Source organism: Schistocerca serialis, chromosome 2 (assembly GCF_023864345.2).
Source record: "Schistocerca serialis cubense isolate TAMUIC-IGC-003099 chromosome 2, iqSchSeri2.2, whole genome shotgun sequence".
Lineage (NCBI taxonomy): Eukaryota > Metazoa > Arthropoda > Insecta > Orthoptera > Acrididae > Schistocerca > Schistocerca serialis.
Window position 1 is genome coordinate 141619899 of NC_064639.1, and position 25923 is coordinate 141645821.

General features: G+C 44.2%; 1 protein-coding gene across 1 annotated transcript in view; it reads left to right on the top strand.

Moving 5' to 3' along the window:
* Positions 1-25923, top strand: part of LOC126455789 (Down syndrome cell adhesion molecule-like protein Dscam2) — a 222835-nt gene that overhangs the window by 75547 nt on the left and 121365 nt on the right. Inside the window, exon 6 of the mRNA XM_050091551.1 lies at positions 20420-20551. Within this exon, the coding sequence (XP_049947508.1) occupies positions 20420-20551 (132 nt within the window). The remainder of the gene's footprint in view (positions 1-20419; positions 20552-25923) is intronic.

Genomic DNA, 25923 nt, shown 5'->3' on the forward strand with positions numbered 1-25923 from the left:
AGGTCCCTTGGCGCTAAAAAAATTTTAGCTCCTGAGCCAATCCAATTAAAGGATAAGGCCATTTATGCCACATACGTTGATATTCGCAAACTCACCCATCAACATTTATAGGGTACTTCCCGTGAACCTACAGTCATGAAATTTGGCAAAGAAGAAAGGTACCATTAGGACTCATTAATCATACATCAAAAGCATAAGAGAAAAATATCACTGCATGCAAACTTAAAATATAAGTTGTAGTCGCGTTCTGATAAGCAAAATAATAAAGTTATTAACTCTTCTCTCTATACATATAAACTGAAATCGTCTACTCGCCTCTTTGTGTATGTTCACGCTACTGTCAGGAATTCTGATAGTCATGCAATTCCCAGGATCGGTATCTTGCAGTATCGATATAGGTGGCGAGCAAATATCGAGAAGATCCTCTACGTCTGGGGTTGATGAACTGTTTGTGTTGTGACTTGGCAAGACAGGCAAGCCACTAGGAGGTGAAGCCGAAAGGCACGCGTTTAAGCTCACGCAGGCTGACGTGAGGTCTGGAACAGTTAAAGGATTTGAGTCTAGCAAATAAAGTACGTAGCTGTTGGAATACTTAACTTTAATCCATGATTGGTGAACATCGGTCGGACGGTACATGCATCACAAGACAAATAGCAATTGATAATGGTGCCTTGCTAGGTCGTAGCAAATGACGTAGCTGAAGGCTATGCTAACTATCGTCTCGGCAATTGAGAGCGTAATTTGTCAGTGAACCATCGCTAGCAAAGTCGGCTGTACAACTGGGGCGAGTGCTAGGACATCTCTCTAGACCTGCCGTGTAGTGGCGCTCGGTCTGCAACCACTGATAGTGGCGACACGCGGGTCCGACGTATACTACCGGACCGCGGCCGATTTAAAGGCTACCACCTAGCAAGTGTGGTGTCTGGCGGTGACACCACAGTTTGCATGCATAATTAAGTTTGATCAGAACCCTCAGTGCGCAAGTCCTGCTAGCAATTGGCCAACTTTTTAACAATATGACTGCCTCAATGTGAAAGATTCTGTATATGTGGCATGATCACAAAGTTCGGAACGTATCTGAATATCGTCTAAATGTTTGTCCGACCTCCGGTGGAAAGTAAATGGAAACTTTCAGCCTAAACAGATCTCGAAAAAGGATCCCAAAATTCTATGTGCATGCATATGAAAGATATACTCTTGTAAAATCGAATAGTTCTTTTGAAACAAAAACTTTCTCGTCTTACGCGTAAGTTGGAATTCATCCCAAACTTCCGTCTTCATTCCTGTAGGAGATACAATCTTATGAAATAGAAAAAAGTTGACTGCAATATTATTGAAAACAAAGAAAAATTAGGTGAAGATAAAACAGAAACAGAGGATGCGAAGCTGCGAGAAGAATTTCAAAGAGATACATGGCACCTGGAGGAGAGGACATTCTCTCAGAATGGTTGATATTCTTGGAAGATCCAGTGACAATACTGTTCCACCTGTTGTGCTGGATCCACGAGACAGACGACTTATCCTCAGTTTTCAAGAAGAATCTAATAATTTCTCATCCAAAGAAGGCATGTGCTGACAGATGTGAATAGTAAAGAACTGTAGGTTTAATAAGTTATTAAATACCATTCAACAGCCAAAATCGCATAAAATATTTTCTTTTATTTAGGACAACCGATTTCAACGCACTATGTTGTTATCTTCAGGTCTTAAAATCTTTTTGTTGTAAAACTTGTTCATTTAATGTTGACATGGGCATGTTTTATAACAAAAAGATTTTAAGACCTTAATAAGACAGCACAGTCTGTTTGAACCGGTTGTCTCAAATAAAAAACTGTTTTATACGATCTTGGCTGTTGAATGGTTTTTAACAATTAAACAGATCACCCTTCAGCTACCTCAAAATGTCAAAATTCACTTGAGATACGGTAGTGTCCTATCCGCCATATGATTCGATACTGAGCAACCAGTCAAGGAAACTGAAGAGAAATATGGAAAACTAATAAAAATTGCTGCACATAACACCTTGGAACATAAGTTGACCGGAAGGTTATAAGATAAAAGCCAATAAAAAGTAAAACAATGGTGATGAATAACTGTTGAACTAGATCAAGCAGAAATGAAGGAATGAGATTAGAAAACGAAATGGCTGACGTAGTAGTAGAGTTTTGCTATTAAGGCAGCAAAATAATGTGCACTGGTAGAAGTAAAGAAAATATAAAAAGCTATCTTGGCAATAGCAAGAAAAGCTTTTCTGACTACTAGAGATTTGTCAAGGTCTAATACACATTTAAGTGTTTGAAAGTTCTTTCTGGAAGTATTTCTATTGTAGCTATGTATGGAATTGAAACGTAGACCATAAACCCTACATAAAAGGCGAAAATAGAAGGTTTTGAAATTTCGTGCTTCTGCAGAAGGCTTGACGTTAAATGAGTACATCGGATAATTAAAGGAAAGATATTGAATCGAATCGGGGAGCTAAGAAATTTTAGGTACAGCTTGAGTAAAAGATGGATCGGTTGATAGAATACATCGCCAGACAACAAGGAATAGTCCGTTTCATTATGGAAAGAACTGTCGAGGGTAAACATTCTAGAGGACGACCAAGACTTCACTACAATAAGCAGATTCAAGTAGGTGCAAGTTGCAGTAATTACACAGACAAGAAAAGGCTTACATACTATACTCTAGTGTGGAGAGTTGCCATAAAGCCAGTCTTCAGACCGCAACAGCAACGTGATTATATTACTTTCCAAACGGAAATTCTTAGGTACGCTACGGAAAAATTGGTAGCAAATGTTAGAAGCATATGGACAAAAAAAATTCTTAGTTCGAAGTTAAGAACACTAATAAAAATGTCAACTGAAAAAATATAGGAATTGCTCATGGTGTATAGATGAAGGCAGTACACATTTTCTCGTTGAAACCTGTAAGTCCTTAAGACTAAAAAAAAAACATGCCATTCTAAGTGTGGAGATATCTTACTTCCGTACCAAAAATATCGTCGCCTGAAATTTTGTTCTGTTGGACTTCGCATCAACTTTCAGCCGCAAAATTTGAAAAGGAAATGTAATTTTGGCTAGATATGGTAAGTTATTATTCCCTGTGCCATCTTGGTGATGAATACTCTGCCCGTCTGTTATGAGTGCGCGGTCTCGGTAATTTTTTCCTATGGCCCGTCTGAATAGGAAAGAGAAATCCCCTAACATCCGTAAATATTACGTTTTCACCCTTGGCAGGTTCCTCATTACTCTAGCCACGACGTTACATTGGGAAATTCGTATGATAAAGTATGCAGGCAGCTGCAGTATGCGAGAATAAAGTAGTTTACGTAATAAAATGTGCAAACAGCTGTAGTATTTGAGAACAAAAGAAGAACAGAATATGAAGCTGAAGAACGAACGTTCTTCCATTGTAAGAAGTATGACTTAACAACTCAGTGACAAACTTTCAAAAAACGGTGTTGAATCACGGAGATATCAGCGTGAAAGCACTATCTACTACCTTAAAACTGTACTCGATACACTCCATTTATAAACGTAAGTGTACTCAATTTGGATTAAAACCAATTCTATATCGTTTAAGATTTCATACCAGCGCGAATGTGTTTGTTCTCCGTTTCTGATTTAGGTTAGCTGTCGATGCATTCATTCAGTTGTGTTAATACTGGTTGCACTACTGCGTCCCTAATACACAACTCCACGAAGTCTCTCTCACATTCCCTTTACATCTCTTACACAATTAGCTGAATCTAATTCCATAAAACTGAAAGTGATCAGCTGAATTTGCATTCGTACTTCTGATCTGAAATCCTCTTCAAGCATAGACAATCTCCAACCTTACCGCTAGTGCAGTGAAAGCATATGAGTCTCGAGCTACAGACTTATGACAGTATAGTGGGTACCAGCATGCTGAGATAAATAACAGTCTTGCTGCGTACGGTTGTGGGTGATTCTACTTGCAGACAATATATAAATCACTTGCTAGTATGCACTTACAACGTGTAATCTAATATCAAATGAAATCGTAAGGTTGATTAAACTACGCAGCTTGAGAATGGACTGAGTTTAGAGAGACCAGACAGCATAGAAAGCAACTAGAACCTATCCCCTAACTAATAAAATGCACTTTCTCGTACACAAGGATGTGCACTGCATCCAGATCCCACTGTTCTCGGAGGTTTAGCTGCAACCTAATACATTGCTGGAAAAAACTTAGCACATCAGTTTATAGGTTTCCAATTCACTCAATATTTATTGTTGCACCTGTGCATATGTAATACACGAAATGATTACGTTTACATATCAATAGCACAAGCGATTCTGAGGTACAAGCTATCGACCAACGCTGGAACAGCGATTTTAGTACATGGTGTAGACTCCATGGGCGGTAATGCTGGTGGTGAGGCTGGCATCCAGTCGATCGTAAAGTTGGCGAATACTGTCCTACGATACTTTTTTTTTTTTTTTTGTCATCAGTCTACTGACTGGTTTGATGCGGCCCGCCACGAATTCCTTTCCTGTGACAACCTCTTCATCTCAGAGTAGCACTTGCAACCTACGTCCTCAATTATTTGCTTGACGTATTCCAATCTCTGGCTTCCTCTACAGTTTTTGCCCTCTACAGCTCCCTCTAGTACCATGGAAGTCATTCCCTCATGTCTTAGCAGATGTCCTATCATCCTGTCCCTTCTCCTTATCAGTGTTTTTCACATATTCCTTTCCTCTCCGATTCTGCATAGAACCTCCTCATTCCTTACCTTATCAGTCCACCTAATTTTCAACATTCGTCTATAGCACCACATCTCAAATGCTTCGATTCTCTTCTGTTCCGGTTTTCCCACAGTCCATGTTTCAAAAAAAAATGGTTCAAATGGCTCTGAGCACTATGGGACTCAACATCTTAGGTCATAAGTCCCCTAGAACTTAGAACTACTTATACCTAACTAACCTAAGGACATCACACACACCCATGCCCGAGGCAGGATTCGAACCTGCGACCGTGGCAGTCCCGCGGTTCCGGACTGCAGCGCCAGAACCGCTAGACCACCGCGGCCGGCACAGTCCATGTTTCACTACCATACAATGCTGTACTCCAGACGTACATTCTCAGAAATTTCTTCTTCAAATTAAGGCCGGTATTTGATATTAGTAGACTTCTCTTGGCCAGAAATGCCTTTTTTGCCATAGCGAGTCTGCTTTTGATGTCCTCCTTGCTCCGTCCGTCATTGGTTATTTTACTGCCTAGGTATCAGAATTCCTTAACTTCATTGACTTCGTGACCATCAATCCTGATGTTAAGTTTCTCGCTGTTCTCATTTCTACTACTTCTCATTACCTTCGTCTTTCTCCGATTTACTCTCAAGCCATACTGTGTACTCATTAGACTGTTCATTCCGTTCAGCAGATTATTTAATTCCTCTTCACTTTCACTCAGGATAGCAATGTCATCAGCGAATCGTATCATTGATATCCTTTCACCTTGTATTTTAATTCCACTCCTCAACCTTTCTTTTATTTCCATCATTGCTTCCTCGATGTACAGATTGAAGAGTAGGGGTGAAAGGCTACAGCCTTGTCTTACACCCTTCTCAATACGAGCACTTCGTTCTTGATCGTCCACTCTTATTATTCCCTCTTGGTTGTTGTACATATTGTGTATGACCCGTCTCTCCCTATAGCTTACCCCTACTTTTTTCAGAATCTCGAACAGCTTGCACCATTTTATATTGTCGAACGCTTTTTCCAGATCGACAAATCCTATGAAAGTGTCTTGATTTTTCTTTAGCCCAGCTACCATTATTAGCCGTAACGTCAGAATTGCCTCTCTCGTCCCTTTACTTTTCCTAAAGCCAAACTGATCGTCACCTAGCGCATAATTTTCTTTTCCATTCTTCTGTATATTATACTTGTAAGCAGCTTCGATGCATGAGCTGTTAAGCTGATTGTGCGATAATTCTCGCACTTGTCAGCTCTTGCCGTCTTCGGAATTGTGTGGATGATGCTTTTCCGGAAGTTAGATGGTATGTCGCCAGACTCATATATTCTACACACCAACGTGAATAGTCGTTTTGTTGCCACTTCCCCCAATGATTTTAGAAATTCTGATGGAATGTTATCTATCCCTTCTGCCTTATTTGACCGTAAGTCCTCCAAAGCTCTTTTAAATTCCGATTCTAATACTGGATCCCCTATCTCTTCTAAATCGACTCCTGTTTCTTCTTCTATCACATCAGACAAATCTTCACCCTCATAGAGGCTTTCAATGTATTCTTTCCACATATCTGCTCTCTCCTCTGCATTTAACAGTGGAATTCCCGTTGCACTCTTAATGTTACCACCGTTGCTTTTGATGTGACCAAAGGTTGTTTTGACTTTCCTGTATGCTGAGTCTGTCCTTCCGACAATCATATCTTTTTCGATGTCTTCACATTTTTCCTGCAGCCATTTCGTCTTAGCTTCCCTGCACTTCCTATTTATTTCATTCCTCAGCGACTTGTATTTCTGTATTCCTGATTTTCCCGGAACATGTTTGTACTTCCTCCTTTCATCAATCAACTGAAGTATTTCTTCTGTTACCCATGGTTTCTTCGCAGCTACCTTCTTTGTACCTATGTTTTACTTCCCAACTTCTGTGATGGCCCTTTTCCTCTTCAACTGTATTGCCTACTGCGCTATTCCTTATTGCTGTATCTATAGCGTTAGAGAACTTCAAACGTACCTCGTCATTCCTTAGTACTTGCGTATCCCACTTCTTTGCGTATTGATTCTTCCTGACTAATGTCTTGAACTTCAGCCTACTCTTCATCACTACTATATTGTGATCTGAGTCTATATCTGCTCCTGGGCACGCCTTACAGTCCAGTATCTGATTTCGGAATCTCTGTCTGACCACGATGTAATCTAATTGAAATCTTCCCGTATCTCTCGGTTTTTTCCAAGTATACCTCCTCCTCTTGTGATTCTTGAACAGGGTATTCGCTATTACTAGCTGAAACTTGTTACAGAACTCAATTAGTCTTTCTCCTCTTTCATTCCTTGTCCCAAGCCCATATTCTCCTGTAACCTTTTCTTCTACTCCTTCCTCTACAACTGCATTCCAATCGCCCATGACTATTAGATTTTCGTCCCCCTTTACATACTGCATTACCCTTTCAATATCCTCATACACTTTCTCTATCTGTTCATCTTCAGCTTGCGACGTCGGCATGTATACCTGAACTATCGTTGTCGGTGTTGGTCTGCTGTCGATTCTGATTAGAACAACCCGGTCACTGAACTGTTCACAGTAACACACCCTCTGCCCTACCTTCCTATTCATAACGAACCCTACACCTGTTATACCATTTTCTGCTGCTGTTGATATTACCCGATACTCATCTGACCAGAAATCCTTGTCTTCCTTCCACTTCACTTCACTGACACCTACTATATCTAGATTGAGCCTTTCCACGCCTACTCGACCTGTTCACGTATTTCTGTAAGAGTTGTTGGTTGGCGAGTCGCACGAGTCACTCCGCAGCCCACGATGTCCCACACGCGCTCGATTCGAGACAAGTCCGGAGATTGTGCTGGCCAGAGAAGTTGCCGCACCTATTGCAGAGCATGTTAAGTTTCATGTACAATATGTGGGCGATCATTATCCTGTTGGAAATACTCATTACCTTCCTACTGCAAGAAGGGCAAAAGAACGGGTCTAACAACATTCTGTGCCATACGGAGCGCTGGTTAGCGTCCCCTCCAGCATCAATAAGCGAGGGTTGTAGCTTATAATACCCCAGACTATAAGGCGTAGGATGGGGCTAATGTGTCTTGGACAAATACCCTCTACGAGACAGCAGTCACCAGGTCTACGTCGAACGTGCAAACGACCATCACTTGCGTGCAGGCAGAATCTGCTTTCATTGCTGAAGACCACGGCGCGCCATTTCGATCTTCCAAGTGATCCTCTGACGGCACCAGATGAATCGTACACGTTGGTGCTGTGGCGTGAGTGGAAGACGGGTGAGAAGTATGCGTGCCAAAAGGTCACTGCTAATAACGGGTTTGCAACAGTTCGTGTTTACACATCTGGGCTCACAAGCCATCTTATCTGTCCTGTGATAGGTGTAGGATCTGCCACTGCTGCCCTTACAGTACGACGATCCTGGTGGGCGTCTGTGCTGCCTGTGCGCCCAGGACCTCATCCAGGGGTGTGAGAATGTTCACGTGACCGCAGACTCCAGCATCATTGCACAACTGACGTAGCACGTCCGACTTGTGTGGCATTTCTCCAAAAACCAACCCGCCACTCTCGAGATCACAATTTAAACCGTTTCAAACTGACTCAGTCGGCTGTAAAAAGCATGAATGCGTCTCAGGACCATGGCTTGCCTGCTTGCTTCACGCGTTTGCACCGCACTGAGCCTTCTGCGTCCAAGCATTTCATATTAAAACATAGATGGCGCTCTGTTAGTTACGCCACTAGGCTATCTGTTGGCAGACGACACTGAAACCTCTATGAGCACATCTACTACCCCCATGTGGCATATACCGTTAACAGATCAAAATCGACCACATCTTTCCAGCTGTAATAATTTCTTCTTTCGACAGTGTATTGTGTACTAATAGTTTAGGTCGAGGCTTGTTATATTTCTATGCTGGAAGCGCTGTTTACTACTGATGACTGAGTGCTGCGCATGAGCTCACCTTGCACAGCTGCAAACAAATTAATTGTAAACTCAGCTGACAAAATATTTGCCAACCTCTTAAAAAGAGCAGGCTGGGCGCTCTGAAGCACTGTAAGTGGTGTAAAACAGGAACCAGGCGGTCATGCAAGGCCCCACAGCTGACCAAACTCACGTCAGTGAGCAGTGTGTGTAGGCCCAGCGGTTGTATACAACCTGATTCAGCTGTCCCTAACTGTCCATTTTATGCAATCCACAACACCATCAAAAACCATAGGCGAAATTTTCATATTCCCTCTTCTCGCAAACTATTAGTACTACAGAAAAAATAAACAATACACTTTTGTTGGAAACTTAATGCAGTTAAATTTTGTGCGAGGATACGTCTTCGTTGAAGGCCACAGTTCTCGTGTTCTTCAATAAAAATGTGTTCGAAGGTCACTTCTGAATGTTTTTCATGAGTAATTCCACAACAGAAGTCTCTAGTGAAAACGTATTCTAGAACTAAATTTACTTACATTAAATTTCCTATTGAAATATCCTGCTCATTTGTTCTGTGGGACTAATAGCTTGTGTACAGGGAGCGAGAGAATATAAAAACCTTGCATGTGGTATCTGAAGGTGTTATAGGTTGCTGGGGCAGCTGAATCTGTCTGTATAAACTGGGCACCAAGATGAGTCGACATGGAGACGTCACAGAGTGGCGGGAATAATCTAAAGTGTTTGAACATGTGCATGACTACTTTCTGGACGAAGGTGCCCAGTCTCTTACAAACTGTTGAGTTGATTCTTCAGGATGTAATCATCGATGGGTGGTTTTTGCTGCATGTGGCATAGCTGAAGGTCGAACTAAGGCCGTAGTCAAGGCTCGGGATGGTGACACATAGCATTCGCTTGAAGTCTCCAGGAGGTGAAAAAATTTGCTGTCCACTTTACATTATATACATATGCCTAAAACTGGACCATCGATTATGTTTGGAATACTAAGTGATGTGTGCATGAAAGGGAAATTGGCTGTGATGCAGGTTTCCCACAAACCACCGTAGCAAGGAGAGGGATACAAGAAGAGAATTATTTTAAAAAGCAACTTCAAAACAAGCAATACTGACTCGTGTAAAAAATTTCATGTAAATACGAAAACAATTCATACCTTTAAAACAGGAAAGGTCACGTGCTACCACAACAAATACGTTCTTGTTAGACACCAAGACGGCAGTATGGTATCGTCATGCAAACACAATTCTAGCACAGCTACCACTGTGAACCGTAATATACGGAGCGTTCTGAAATAAAATGAGATAATGCCGTCAAGATAACGATAATATTCTACGAAAAGACTGGACCGGCTGCATCTACCAATATCGTCAAGAGAGAGAGCCGGCGTGTAAATGCACAGAAACTTAAGTAGCCGCACTCGATGAAATGATCTCTTTAGTTCAGTGATTCCAAACATGGGCGCCCATACCCAGGGGCAAAGAGTGATCCGCCCCCCACCCCCCACCCCGCCACCCCTCAGGGAAAGGAAAAATTATAATGAAGTCAGGTGTTCGTCAGTCAAGGAATTTGCTTAAAATTCGGTATTAGGCATGTTTTTAACAGGGTCGGAACTGGAACGTTTTTTGGCTACCTTCAAGTCGCCACTTGTCTGTCAAAACATTAAAAGTACTCCATACGCCCAGACATTCCCCCACCCCTCCCCCTACAAACTACCTTACCGACGCCCTTTGTTCCTAACCTGGGCATAATTACGCCTGATGGGTAAAATGAAATTTGCTGAGGGGTACAAACCAAAAGCGTTCAATTGTGTTTCAGTCATGAAGGTAATTTAGTTTTAAAGGTCGCTACTGATATCACAGATTCGTAATAATCTAATATTTCTGCATAAGTAGACAATATTGTTTCTTTCTATATTACTAGCATTAATGTCCGCCCCGGTAGCTGATTGGTAAGTCTGGAACCGAAGTTCGGCGCTAGCGGCCGTGCGAAGCGGAGGTCCGATACTTCCGCCTGTGCGGCGTGTGCGAGTGTTTGTTTACTTGTGGACTTAGTCTGCACGCGGGCTAGTAACACCGATCATGGCGAACAAGTACAGGAAAACTACATTACGATTCAATTTCTGCAAAGACTACGAACGACCAAAGGCTTTAGCAGTGGAACGATTCATTCGAGAGGACGTGAAGATACCGCCAAACGATATTATCGGAATTCACCTATCCATCGTTAGTCCCACGGTGTATGTTAAGATGGTAAATGACGCGGCGTGTGAGAGAATTCTACAGGCGACAAAAGCAGGTCTCCGATTTTGCCATAGTGACGGGAATGTCGGCACGGTAACTGTAGAACATGCTGGTCTGGGTATACGGACAATACGTGTTTTTGAGCTGCCATTTGAGCTCCCGGCTGACGACGTTATCGAGGCTTTTAAGCCATACGGCACAGTACATGGTCACACAGCAGAACCCTGGACACAATTCGCCACATACCCCGTTCTTAACGGAGTGCGGCAGATCACTATTGATCTTCAGAAGCATGTACCGTCCTATCTGACAATTGGTGGTTGTCGGGCGGTGGTGATTTACGATGGTCAACCACGTACATGTTCTGGATGTGGCCAGGAGGGACACCTCAGGTCGAACTGTATGCAACGGCGGATTACGCAACTGCCTTCAGATGTGCGGGAGCCGTCGCCGGCGATGACAGTACTACCGATCACCTATGCCAAAGCCCTTACTGCGTCCGCTGATGACCGAAAGGACACAGCCTCGGTGGAAGATCAAGATAGCACTCTCCGAAACCTTGTCGCAGACGTCGGGATGACAGAGCATGCTGCTCCGTCGAGCATACAATCTACGGCGACAACATCAGATGAGACCGAACTCCCACCCAGCACACCGATAGTACAAGAAGCAGTTCCAGCCACTACGGCTGCTGTTCCGTCTGAAACGCGCTCTGAGACGACATCATTAGTTTCGAGCGAACTCCCGCCAAGTTCAACGATGGGACTCGAAACACTTCCAGTTCCTACGGATGCTTTTCTGTCGGGCAGCCGTGATTCCCTGCAATCTGAGGACACGGACGGAAGATCGCGCAAACAGCGTTCCCCGAAAAGGAGGAAACGGCGGCGTCGCACGACATCTCCTCCAGATGACTCCCCTTGCCACGACGACGATGTGCCTGTGGACCAAGACGACACAACAGCCTCTACGGAACAGGATGAGGCACTGGGAACTGTTCGATCCGACCCACAGCGGTCTGTCACATTGGCGGTACCGGGACGTGGTGATGCTGAAGAGAAATCACAGCCAGTTGGCTCTCCAGACGCAGATGCTGTGGCTATGGACACGAATATATCACAGCCTGAAAAGATGTGGTATGAGGATATTGAGGAGGCGCCGGACGTCATACAGAGGCAGCCGGCACTCACGAAGACGGACTAATAATTGCTGAAGGTGAAGGGAGAGGGGCGAGAGAACGTCTTCTAACTCAGCCCCCGGCGCCGGTGCAGGGAGAGTTTGTTGCGCCTCGACAGAGTGGGATTCAACGCCATGCGAACCGTATTGCGACATTAAATATCAATGACGTGCGTTCACCGGCCAAAATACACCTATTGAAGGAAACGGTCTGGGCATCTGATGTGGATATTGCTTTGCTGCAGGAAGTCCACATAGCTGCACTCCCATACATCGCAGGCTACCAATCCTATTCGTCACATGGAGATCACAATGGGAGTGGGGTGGCAGTTTACGTGCGAGATGGCTTCCCAGTGGAAAACGTGTGTTATCTTCCGTCGGCCAGGGGAATGGCTTTCACGACGTTTGGGACACGCATCATCAATCTTTATGCACCGTCGGGAAACAATCGGCGGCGGGAAAGGGCGCGATTTTATGCAGAAGACATTGCTCCACTATTCCATGGACGTTCTGAATGTGTAATAATTGGTGGAGATTTCAACTGTGTTCTCAGCCAGAAAGACCAATGGCCGCAAGCAAACATCAGCCAGGAGTTGCGAATCGTTGTCAACGACCTTGTACTTAGTGACACGTGGGAATTACGACATGGAGCTGCACCGGGATACACCTATGTGACAAGTCATTCGGCGAGCAGATTAGATCGCATTTATATCTCACGGGCTCATGCAAATGATGTCCAGGACGCGGAACGCTGGCCATTGGCATTTTCCGATCACAGCGCTTACATCTGTACGGTGCTTCTTCCCCGTAGAGAGGTGTGGAACAGTAAGGCCCCGTGGAAACTAAACATTCAACATCTACATGATCCTGAATGCCGTCAACGGATCCTTGAGACATGGACGATGTGCGAGCGAAGGGTTGGAAGGTATGCGACGAAGCTTGATTGGTGGCTGACTTGTGCTAAACCGGCGCTTCGCCGTACGTTCATCTCATATAGCAGGGAAATGGCAGAATGGCGCCGCCGTACCACCGACTTTTATTTTGCAGCACTGCGCGACCTGGATGATGGCCCGCCGGGACAGGACATCTGGATCGAACGCAAAAGGATAAAAGCTAAACTAGTGGCTTTAGCTCGGAAACATCTTCAGGGAACCATGGTGCGCGCCAGATGTCACGATACGATAAGGCACGAGATTCCTTCCATGCACCACGTCGTGAATGAACGAAAGCACCGACGACGCGTTTTGGTACGGGAGTTAATCACCCGCGAAGACCGAAGAGTGACGCGTCAAGCGGACATTGTCTCTGCATTCGTCGACCATTACCAACACATCTATCGGGAAGAAGCAGCCTCTTTCGATGACCTCGACCGTATAGCCACGTCCGTCTCCCGTACACTGACGGTGGAAGCAGCGGGAACCTTACTGGAAGCCATTAGCTGTGAGGAAGTACATGATGCGATCGCACAAGGTGCTTTGAATCGGTCCCCAGGCATTGATGGGCTTCCTGCTGAATTCTATCGCGAATTTCGCAACGAAATGGCACCGCGATGGACGGAAATGTGCAACGAGATGTTAAATTCCGATGCGCCTATTCCACCGGCTTTTATGGAAGGCCTCCTGGTGCCAGTACATAAACCGAAGCCAGGAATTACGGTCACACATTATCGCCCCATCACCCTGCTTAATGCCGACTATAAGATCTTTGCACGGTTGCTAGCGTCCCGATGTCGTATGTTAATTCGTAGCGTTCTCTCTCCGGAACAGACGACACCGGGTGGATCGGTGAATGTGCAAACAGCTACTGGCGAATGCCGTGATGTGATAGCGCTGGCGGAGGAGTGCCGGCTTAAAGCGGCGATGGTGGCGGTTGATTTTGACAGTGCTTTTGATAAGGTGCGCCACAACTATCTGTATGCTGTACTGGAACAAATGGGTTTTCCAGACCGTTTTACTGGTCTCATTAGAAGGATTTACGGGGGCGCACAATCCTTGGTACAGGTTAATGGGCGTATAGCAGGGCCCATTCAAATTCGACGATCCATTCGCCAGGGCTGCCCTCTTTCGATGCTGCTGTTCGCGATAGCGTTGGAACCGTTAATTGGGAGGCTCACCAATTCTCTTTCTGGGATGGAACTACGGGGCTACACCTTCAAATGTCGTGCCTATGCGGACGACCTCCTGCTGCTCGTTCGTTCTGAGGAAGAGGTGAAGACGGTCCTTGAACTGTTGTTGGACCACAGTGTGATCGCGGGTAGTGCAGTGAACATGAACAAATCGGCGGCAATGCCGGTGGGAAGGGGCCTTACGCCGGACGATATCAGTCCGTTTCCTTATGTGCAACGATTCCGCTATCTCGGCATAGACTTTACCTCATCTGTAAAACATACTGCAGCAGTTAACTACCGACGTATTTTACAGACAACACGTACCATGGTCCGACAACATCTCCTACGGCGCCTTGATCCTTTGCAGCGAGTCGAGTACCTGAACACTTATGTGGTTTCTCGAATGGTGCATATTTCGCAGATCCTGCCCCTACCACTTACGCTTGGACGTCGACTTCAATCAGCACTAGGCTATTTCGTGATGATTGGATCGCCCCTCAAGGTGCGATACGAAACGCTCACTCTCCCTACGGACAAGGGGGGACTCGGACTTACGAATGTTCACTGCCGTGCGACGGCGCTCCTTCTAGCCACAATGTATAAGCAATGGCGTAGCGGGCGTGATTCCCTTACATCCCGCCTACTGGATCTCCTGGTTCCAGCGTCCCTCACACCTCCGGTGGCGGTGGGCAACATTACGCCACATTTTGCGCATGTCTCAACATTTATCGTGGAACTTAGTTATATCAGAGACGAGCTTCCGCGCACGAGACCGCCATGCGCGAAGGATTTTTATGTTTGGCTGCTACGACGGATAAGTTGTAATGTAATTGAACTGAAACACCCCAGGTTGCATTGGCCGAAGATTTGGAGACATGTGCACCAAAAATTCTTTCCTACCTTCGTTCGGGCACTGTGGTTCTCTGTCGCCTGTGGCAAGTTCAACACCCACCAACGGCTCCATGCAATTGGGCTAGTGGACACTCCATTATGCCCGAAATGTCACCAAGTGGATGACGACCATCACCGCTTAACTTGTATCGCGGTGGAGGACGTCTGGCTCCTAGGAAGACAGATGGTGGCTTGCTACCTCCGTGTGACCCCGCAACATATTACACCTGCTTCCTTCTTACATCCGGAGAGTGACTACTTTCCGGCAACTAAATCACAGTCGATCATCTGGATCAAAGGTTGGACGATCGCGTACCTCTATGGGGATACTGCCACGTCGCGACTTGACTTTTGGTATTTCTTGCAGCAAGCCCACAGTGAGGTTCATAGATGGTCACACTATCGGAAAACCTTTGCCAGTTATCTTCAAGCAGTCTTCCTTGACCCCCCACCCAGTTGGAATGTGCCGGGTGCAGTCGGTGTGCACATTTGACAGCTGATGATGAACCTCACGCTTTTCTCACCACTCACTATGTAATGCACATACTATACGATGAAATGGTATATATGTTCCTTTTAACAGAGTGATCCTTATTGAAAATAAATAAATAAAAACAACATCCCTGTTCCTTTCAATTTGTGATTAAAAAAAAAAAAAAAAAAAAAAAATGGTCAGCGTGACGGATTGTCAATCCTCTGGGCCTGGGTTCGATTCCCGGCTGGGTCGGGGAATTTTCTCCGCCCAGGGACTGGGTGTTGTGTTGTCCTCATCATCATTCTATCATTTTCATCGACTGCAGTTCGCCGAAGTGGCGTCAAATTTAAAGACCGGCACCCGGCGAACGGCCTGCCCGACGGGGGCCCTAGCCATACGATTAAATAAATAACTAGCATTAATGCGTTACACGATACAATGAAAATTACAGCTTCTAATAGAAATGTATTAACGACATCTTCCTCACATATTCCACCGGTTACACACATACCTCCTCACTTACACCATGCATCAATGACAGTAAAAGTGAGACATACACGTAACAAATGCTAAATATTTCTTGAAAATGTCCTCTAATAGTTTCATATAGCTTCTGCAATGACCCATAAACTGGTTGATTTCTCATTTCAAAACAGAAAAACGAATCAAGTGACTGCTCAACAAAACAGTAAGCACATAAGAACACTATAGGCTCGTACACAATATTATTATTACTGTTGTTATTGCTATAATTATTAACAGCACAGGTCAGACACAAAGCATTGGCACGCTACAGACTTCCAATTTCAGCAATTAGCTGATTTGTAAACAGCAAGTATAGTGTACACATGTTAACTAGATTGGTTTTAAATGGTGATGCAGAGCGCAGGTGAAGCAAGAGTCGCTTGGACGGGGAGTGGCGCACGGAAAAGTGTTCTGTAACAACTGTGCACATTTACTGTGAACAGTTAGCTTTCTTTTCTGAGAAGGATTTGTAGTTAGCATTTGAGATGCACCACAAACTGATTCGTAATTCATTCTGGCACATGTGCACACTGCTTGGGCACAGGTCGTGGAAAAGAAGTGTGACATGAGAAAGTAGATTTTTCACTATGACGGCAATAAAAAAATAAAAAAAGATACTGAATAGATTTGGATCATGGTTTACCATGTACACTGATTGGGAAATAACCAAGTACAAGAAATGTTGTTTCTTTAACTAGTACCAATCATCTCACTGGCTCATTAATTCGTGGTTTAATAAAACACCTATAAAAACTAAATATCATTTCTCTTTCCTCGTTTTAAAAATAGGTATTAAAAGAGATTCTTTTTCATTCTGGTATTTAATTAGGCACAAATGTTGCTGATGGTGGGTAGAAGGGTGAGCGGAGGTGGCGGGAGGGGGACGAAGTTTCCGGTTACTATTTGATTGCATTCAGGGGTAACGGTCTAAGAAAGGTTAGGAACCACTGCCCTAGTTGCTTCAGTGTAAGTTCAATAACTATCCAAAAACATCTCAGAAAATACAGGAAAGGAATCCAAGAGAAGGTAAGCGTCACGCGATCATGACAAAGCACTACAAAAAAATAATTAATACAGGCTTGACAGGCAATATCGTTGTTGCCGAAGCACATTAAACATGAAAGCTGACAATCAGTTGAAGCTACGATCCCATCACATTATCTACAGAGTCCGCCAGAAAAATGTATAAACTCTTTGTCAGGCTCTATCGAGATATCGTTATTGTCGTTCGCTTTGAGTTACGAGTGTATATGGTCTTTGGCTCAACACTTTCATCTCAGTGTTGAGAGAACAAGATGGCTGGAGCACGCTTGACATTCGAGCAACCAAAATGTATTGTGAAGTGGTTTTTCAAATTTGATAACTTCAGTTGAGGCGGGAGTTTGAAACAGAACCGCCAACCCGCCTAACAATTGAATGACAAGTTTGAATTGGATGGAACGATTTGTGATACTGACAGAGAAAGATCAGGAAGACAGCTTACAGCTACAAGCCCTGCTTCGTCGACTCTTGTGTTGGAAACGTTTATTAAACTCTCCACAGAAGTCTGCTGCCAATGCGAACGTGAAGTGAGTGTCAGCAGTACAAGTGTACGAAGAATTCTGAAAACTGCAAAGTGGAAAGTTTACAATACACGATTACTGCAAGCGATTAATGATGACGATCCTGATCGCTGAATGGAATTTCGCGAATGGTATCAGCCGATGACGAACAATTTGTGACGAAGATAGTGTGCAGTGACGAGGCACAATTTAAATGGAACCATGAATCGGCATAACAGTGTGTACTTGGCACCGGAAAATCCGCATGTTTATGTAGATAAAGCGGCCAGTCTACCATGGGTTCATGTGTTGTGTGGACTGTCATCTGTGGGCTCAGTGCAACCCTTTTTCTTTGATGCTACTTTCACTAAAGAAGTCCACCTGGAAGTGTTATGCACAGCAATTTTGCCAGGTTGCCAGGTATACGTGCATTTTATGGAGTTGGTGAATATGTCCTATACCAACAGGACGGTGTGCCACCACACTACCACCTGGATGACAATTTCCCTGGGCACTGGATTGGACGAAGAGGGCCCATTGAGTACCCCCACGGTCGCCAGATCTAACATCTACGGACTTTTACTTGTGGGGAACTGTGATAGATAACGTCTATCGACGTAATCCACGCACGCTGGAGGAACTTCGCCAGGAGATTATAGCGAGATGTGCAGCGATCTCCCCTGCAATATTGACTGATGTAGTTGAGGCGACCTCTCGTCGCTTTTTTATGTGTATAGCCGCCAACGGACAACATTTTGAACATTTAAAGTAACCATGTGCTAAACTGAAGGTTGTACAAAATGTGTGATCAATTATAAAGTGTAAAATAAACACATAATACTTTTCGTTCCTTAAAGTGTGTATACATTTTTCTGGCGGACTGTATAATAGATACAGATAACCTGAAAAAATTACTCGATTATATACAGGGTATTACAAAAAGGTACGGCCAAACTTTCAGGAAACATTCCTCACACACAAAGAAAGAAAATATGTTATGTGGACATGTGTCCGGAAACGCTTACTTCCCATGTTAGAGCTCATTTTATTACTTCTCTTCAAATCACATTAATCATGGAATGGAAACACACAGCAACAGAACGTACCAGCGTGACTTCAAACACTTTGTTACAGGAAATGTTCAAAATGTCCTCTGTTAGCGAGGATACATGCATCCACCCTCCGTCGCATGGAATCTCTGATGCGCTAATGCAGCCCTGGAGAATGGCGTATTGTATCACAGCCAACCACAATACGAGCACGAAGAGTCTCTATATTTGGTACCGGGGTTGCGTAGACAAGAGCTTTCAAATGCCCCCATAAATGAAAGTCAAGAGGGTTGAGGTCAGGAGAGGATGGAGGCAACGGAATTGGTCCGTCTCTACCAATCCATCGGTCACCGAATCTGTTGTTGAGAAGCGTACGAACACTTCCACTGAAATGTGCAGGAGCTCCGTCGTGCATGAACCATACGTTGTGTCGTACTTGTAAAGGCACATGTTCTAGCAGCACAGGAAGAGTATCCCGTATGAAATCATGATAACGTGCTCCATTGAGCGTAGGTGGAAGAACATGGGGCCCAATCGAGACATCAGCAACAATGCCTGCGCAAACGTTCACAGAAAATCTGTGTTGATGATGTGATTGCACAACTGCGTGCGGATTCTCGTCAGCCCACACATGTTGACTGCGAAAATTTACAATTTGATCACGTTGGAATAAAGAGAGAACATTTGCACTGAAATGAGGATTGACACATTAATGGATGAAGCATTCGCAGAAGTGTACCCGTGGAGGCCAATCAGCTGCTGATAGTGCCTGCACCCGCTGTACATGGTACGGAAACAGCTGGTTCTCCCATAGCACTCTCCATACAGTGATGTGGTCAAAGTTACCTTTTCCAGCAGCAACTTCTCTGGCGCTGACATTAGGGTTATCGTCAACTGCACAAAGAATTGCCTCGTCCATTGCAGGTGTCCTCGTCGTTCTAGGTCTTCCCCAGTCGCGAGTCATAGGCTGGAATGTTCCGTGCTCCCTAAGACGCCGATCAATTACTTCGAACGTATTCCTGTCGGGGCACCTTCGTTCTGGAAATCTGTCTCGATACGAACGTACCGCGCCACGGCTATTGCCCCGTGCTAATCCATACATCAAATTGGCATCTGCCAACACCGCATTTGTAAACATTGCACTGACGGCAAAACCACGTTCGTGATGAACACTAACCTGTTCATGCTACGTACTGATGTGCTTGATGCTAGTACTGTAGAGCAATGAGTCGCATGTCAACACAAGCATCGAAGTCAACATTACCTTCCTTCAATTGGGCCAACTGGCGGTGAATCGAGGAAGTACAATACATACTGACGAAACTAAAATGAGCTCTAAGATGGAAATTAAGCGTTTTCGGACACATGTCCACATAACATCTTTTCTTTATTTGTTTGTGAGGAATGTCTCCTGAAAGTTTGGCCGTACCTTTTTGTAGCACCCTGTGTAAGTATTTGCCTCATACACTTTAATTTCACACAATCTGTATAAATGGGTCTAATATGCTCTCATGGATTCTGTAACACTCAACAGTTATCTTAATGATTAAGTTATTTAACATGCAAATTTTGAACAATGCTGATTTTAAGAGAGTTTCTCTCCTGAAAGAATTTCATAATTTTATGGATAAAACGTGTAGACCTACTCTAAATTTTCTATGCTCTCACGATTCGATCGTAATCATTTCTTACGTTGCAATTACATTTTGGAGGCAGTTCTTGAGCCAGCTGGCTACTACAAGTGGCGACGCTGTTGCAGACTGCTGGTGACGTCACCGCAGAGCTCTGTGCCTCCCCGCATCACGGACTCGCGCAGCCACGTGCAGGCGCGCCACAGGCAGCCCGTGGAGCTGCCCTGCGCAGCACAGGGCTTCCCGCTGCCCTCCTACACGTGAGTACCACGTGCACCTGCTGTTAAAACTGCTGCCGTTTACTCGTCTCCACTGCTAATAAAACGCGCAGTTCATTAAACACATATAATAATTAGATAAGGGAAAACGAGACATGCCATGTAATAGACATGTTTTACTGTTTGAGCAGTACGACATCTGTTGTTGTTGTTGTGGTCTTCAGTCCTGAGACTGGTTTGATGCACCTCTCCATGCCACCCTATCCTGTGCAAGTTTCTTCCTCTCCCAGTACCTACTGCAACCTACATCCTTCAGAATCTGCGTAGTGTATTCATCTCTTGGTCTTCCTCTACGATTTTTACCCTCCACGTTGCCCTCCAATGCTAAATTTGTGATCCCTTGATGCCTCAGAACATGTCCTACCAACCGGTCCCTTCTTCTCGTCAAGTTGTGCCACAAACTCCTCTTCTCTCCAATTCTATTTAATACGTCCTCATTAGTTACGTGATCTACTCATCTAATCTTCAGCATTCTTCTGTATCACCACATTTCGAAAGCTCCTATTCTCTTCCTGTCCAAACTATTTATCGTCCATGTTTCACATCCATACATGGCTACACTCCATACAATTACTTTCAGAAACGACTTCCTGACACTTAAATCTATACTCGATGTTAACAAATTTCTCTTCTTCAGGAACACTTTCCTTGCCATTGCCAGTCTACATTTTATATCTTCTCTACTTCGACCATCATCAGTTATTTTGCTCCCCAAATAGCAAAACTCCTTTACTACTTTAAGTGTCTCATTTCCTAATCTAATTCCCGCAGCATCACCCGACTTAATTCGACTACATTCCATTATCCTCGTTTTACTTTTGTTGATGTTCATCTTATATCCTCCTTTTAAGACACTGTCCATTCCGTTCAACTGCTCTTCCAAGTCCTTTGCTGTCTCTGACAGAATTGCAATGTCATCGGCGAACCTCGAAGTCTTTATTTCTTCTCCATGGGTTTTAATACCTACTCCGAATTTTTCTTTCGTTTCCTATACTGCTTGCTCAATATACAGATTGAATAACATTAGGGAGAGGCTACAACCCTGTCTCACTCCCTTCCCAACCACTGCTTCCCTTACATGCCCCTCGACTCTTATAACTGCCATCTGCTATCTGTACAAATTGTAAATAGCCTTTCGCTCCCTGTATTTTACCCCTGCCGCCTTCAGAATTTGAAAGAGAGTATTCCATTCAACATTGTCAAAAGCTTTCTCTAAGTCTACAAATGCTAGAAACGTAGGTTTGCCTTTCCTTAATCTTTCTTCTAAGATACGTCGTAGGGTCAGTATTGCCTCACGTGTTCCAACGTTTCTACGAAATCCAAACTGATCTTCCCCGAGGTCGGCTTCTATCAGTTTTTCCATTCGTCTGTAAAGAATTGGCGTTAGTATTTTGCAGCCGTGACTTATTAAGCTGATTGTTTGGTAATTTTCACATCTGTCAACACTTGCTTTCTTTGGGATCGGGATTATTGTATTCTTCTTGAAGTCTGAGGGTATTTCGCCTGTCTCATACATCTTGCTCACCAGATGGTAGAGTTTTGGCAGGACTGGCTCTCCCAAGGCTGCCAGTAGTTCTAATGAAATGTTGTCTACTCCGGGGGCCTTGTTTCGAGTTAGGTCTTTCAGTGCTCTGTCAAACTCTTCACACAATATCATATCTCCCATTTCATCTTCATGTACATCCTCTTCCATTTCCATAATATTGTCCTCAAATACATCGCCCTTGTATAGACCCTCTATATACTCCTTCCATCTTTCTGCTTTCCCTTCTTGGTTAGAACTGGGTTTCCATCAAAGTTCTTGATATTCATGCAAGTGGTTCTCCTTTCTCCAAAGGTCTCTTTAATTTTCCTGTAGGTGGTATCTATCTTACCCCTAGTGAGATAAGCCTCTACATCCTCACATTTATCCTCTAGCCATGCCTGCTTAGCCATTTTTCACTTCCTGTCGATATCCTTTTTGAGGCGTTTGTATTCCGTTTTGCCTGCTTCATTTACTGCATTTTTATATTTTCTCCTTTCCTCAATTAAATTCAGTATTTCTTCTGTTACCCAAGGGTTTCTACTAGCCCTCGTCTTTTTACCAATTTGATCCTCTGCTGCCTTAACTATTTCATCCCTCAAAGCTACCCACTCTTCTTCTGCTGTATTTCTTTCCCCCATTCCTGTCAATTGTTCTCTTATGCTCTCCCTGAAACTCTGTTCAACCTCTGGTTTAGTCAGTTTATCCAGGCCCCATCTCCTTAAATTCCCACCTTTTTGCAATTTCTTCAGTTTTAATCTACAGTTCATAACCAATAGATTGTGGTCAGAGTCCACATCTGCCCCTGGAAATGTCTTACAAGTTAAAACCTGGTTCCTAAATCTCTGTCTCAATATAGACGAAGGTAAAGACTTATACCAAATCAGTCTTCAAATTCATGAGGGCAACAGTAATATTAATTTCTACACTCTGAAATGATACTATTTACCTGTAACAGAATATTAGCCGTGAGTAAAATCCATTACACATTAATAGTGTGTGTCGAAACAGAACTTGAATCCTTACACCTGCTTTTGGTACGCAGTGCGTTACCAATGGGCCGTCCGGTACAGCACACCACATGAATCCACAGACAGCTCAAGTAAAACGTGTTGATCGAGTAATATCACGCTACGGCTATAATAGTTGTACCTCTGTACAAGTCATACCAAGAAAATTAGCCCTGCACAATTAGAATACTTGACTGAATAGTAATTAATTCTTACATACTGTTTGACATGGCTGCTCCGACAGAAAGTTGCATCCAGAAAACCAGGCAAGTGGCTGTCTTCGGACGTGCCGCTGTAGGCCTCGTAATAAAAGACTGCAGACTACTTGAGCGTAATACGTTTGTCAAACTACGCTCACCCAGTGTTCTTCAGCTGAACAGCAGTTGTACACCACCTGACCCGAAAAGTGAACCAACCAGAACGGGGGAGAAATCGAAATGAAATTTGTGTACTTGATGTTATTTCAGTGACTACAAGTGCTAGTCAAATTTACAAAGGACTTCTCAGTGTGAGCCCACGTATCACCATGGCGTTGCACCGCCTCTGACGTTAACAAACGCACTGGCTCGACGAGAAAGGTCTCATAAAGGTGTTGTATCTTCTCCTGAGATAAACCGGACCACACATGTTGTAATTGGTCCTTGATATCCTAGATAATGGCACCGGAAAGATGATGTCTGAGCTAATCTCACATGTGTTCTGCCGGGGACAGATCTGGCGATATCGCTGGCAACGTGAGTACCTCGACACCACGCAGACAGTTCATACAGGCACCTGCCATGTATGGACGAGCATTTTCCTGTTGAAAAATGGCACCATGAGGCTGTCACAATAGAGGTAACGGATCAGGACTTAGGATGTCAATAACCGCATTACGTTGTACAGTTGGTTCCAGGAATTTTTCATGAAATGCCATCTGCACTAAATTTATTTAACGCTTTGTCGAAATACATGTTGAACAAGAGAAATACTTTCCTGTTTCAGAGCACCATAACTTAAAAACAGATTGGACACCTAAATACAATACATCACCGTGTACCATGAGAACTTCCTAATTCATTACCAGCTGTGAGCTTTAGTCATACCCGATGGCAATCAATATCATGGTACGAGGAGTAACACTGTTGTGGCCTCCAAATCAATGGACGAATGGGACTTCCCCTCAGGTCACCGGCATATTCGCCTGCGATGGTCATCCGGGGTGGTACAGAACTGCGATTGATCGCTGAACACACTGCGACGCCGTTCATTGGCAGCACATTTTTCCCTGTCACGGCACGACTAAACGCAGCCGTTTGTGCTGTGGTGCTAGGCGACGGCCTACGCATGGGACGGTAATTCCCTAGTGCTACAATGGTGTGAGGAGACACAGAATGATGCAGGGAGTCCATATCTTGTTCCCGGATGGCAGTCGCACATCTCAAGAGGTAACGATGTGCTCGGTGTACAAAATACGGCGATGCTCTCTTGCGGTGGTCCGACGTGGTCGACGGGAAACATAATTATGCCATGCCTCACGCTCCCATGCAGTTCAACGTGGCGCCACTGTCCCACAGATCTGCACATTGCATGTTTCGAACTGCAGGTCGCAGTTGGCGCACATATAAAAGAGCCCCTTTCAAACTGCGTCAGGTGCTGATCACGCAGTCTCACACGAGTGCGCGGAATGCCCGTGTCAGTGATCACTCATCGTACGATGCTGCTCACGCTTTTTACATTCCCTACCAGGCAAACCTACGTTTCTAGCATTTGTAGACTTAGAGAAAGCTTTTGACAATGTTGACTGGAATGCTCTCTTTCAAATTCTAAAGGTGGCAGGGGTAAAATACAGGGAGCGAGAGGCTATTTACAATTCGTACAGAAACCAGATGGCAGTTATAAGAGTCGAGTGACATAAGGGAAGCAGCGGTTGGGAAGGGAGTGAGACAGGGTTGTAGCCTCTCCCCGATGTTATTCAATCTGTATATTGAGCAAACAGTAAAGGAAACAAAAGTAAAATTTGGAGTAGGTATTAAAATCCAGGGAGAAGAAATAAAAACTTTGAGGTTCACCGATGACATTGTAATTCTGTCAGAGACCCCAAAGGACTTGGAAGAGCAGTTGAACGGAATGGACAGTGTCTTGAAAGGAGGATATAAGATGAACATCAACAAAAGTAAAACGAGGATAATGGAATGTAGTCGAATTAAGTCGGGTGATACTGAGGGAATTAGATTAGGAAATGAGACACTTAAAGTAGTAAAGGAGTTTTGCTATTTGGGGAGCAAAATAACTGATGATGGTCGAAGTAGAGAAGATATAAAATGTAGACTGGCAATGGCAAGGAAACCGTTTCTGAAGAAGAGAAATTTGTTAACATCGAGTATAGATTTAAGTGTCAGGAAGTCGTTTCTGAAAGTATTTGTACGGAGTGTAGCCGTGTATGGAAGTGAAACATGGACAATAAATAGTTTGGACAAGAAGACAATAGAAGCTTTCGAAATGTGGTGCTACAGAAGAATGTTGAAGATTAGGTGGGTAGATCACGTAACTAATGAGGAGGTATTGAATAGGATTGGGGAGAAGAGAAGTTTGTGGCACAACTTGACTAGAAGAAGGGATCGGACATGTCCTGAGGCATCAAGGGATCACAAATTTAGCATTGGAGGGCAGCGTGGAGGGTAAAAATCGTAGAGGGAGACCAAGAGATGAATACACTGAGCAGATTCTGAAGGATGTAGGTTGCAGTAGGTACTGGGAGATGAAGGAGCTTGCGCGGGATAGATTAGCATGGAGAGCTGCATCAAACCAATCTCAGGACTGAAGACCACAACAACAACAAC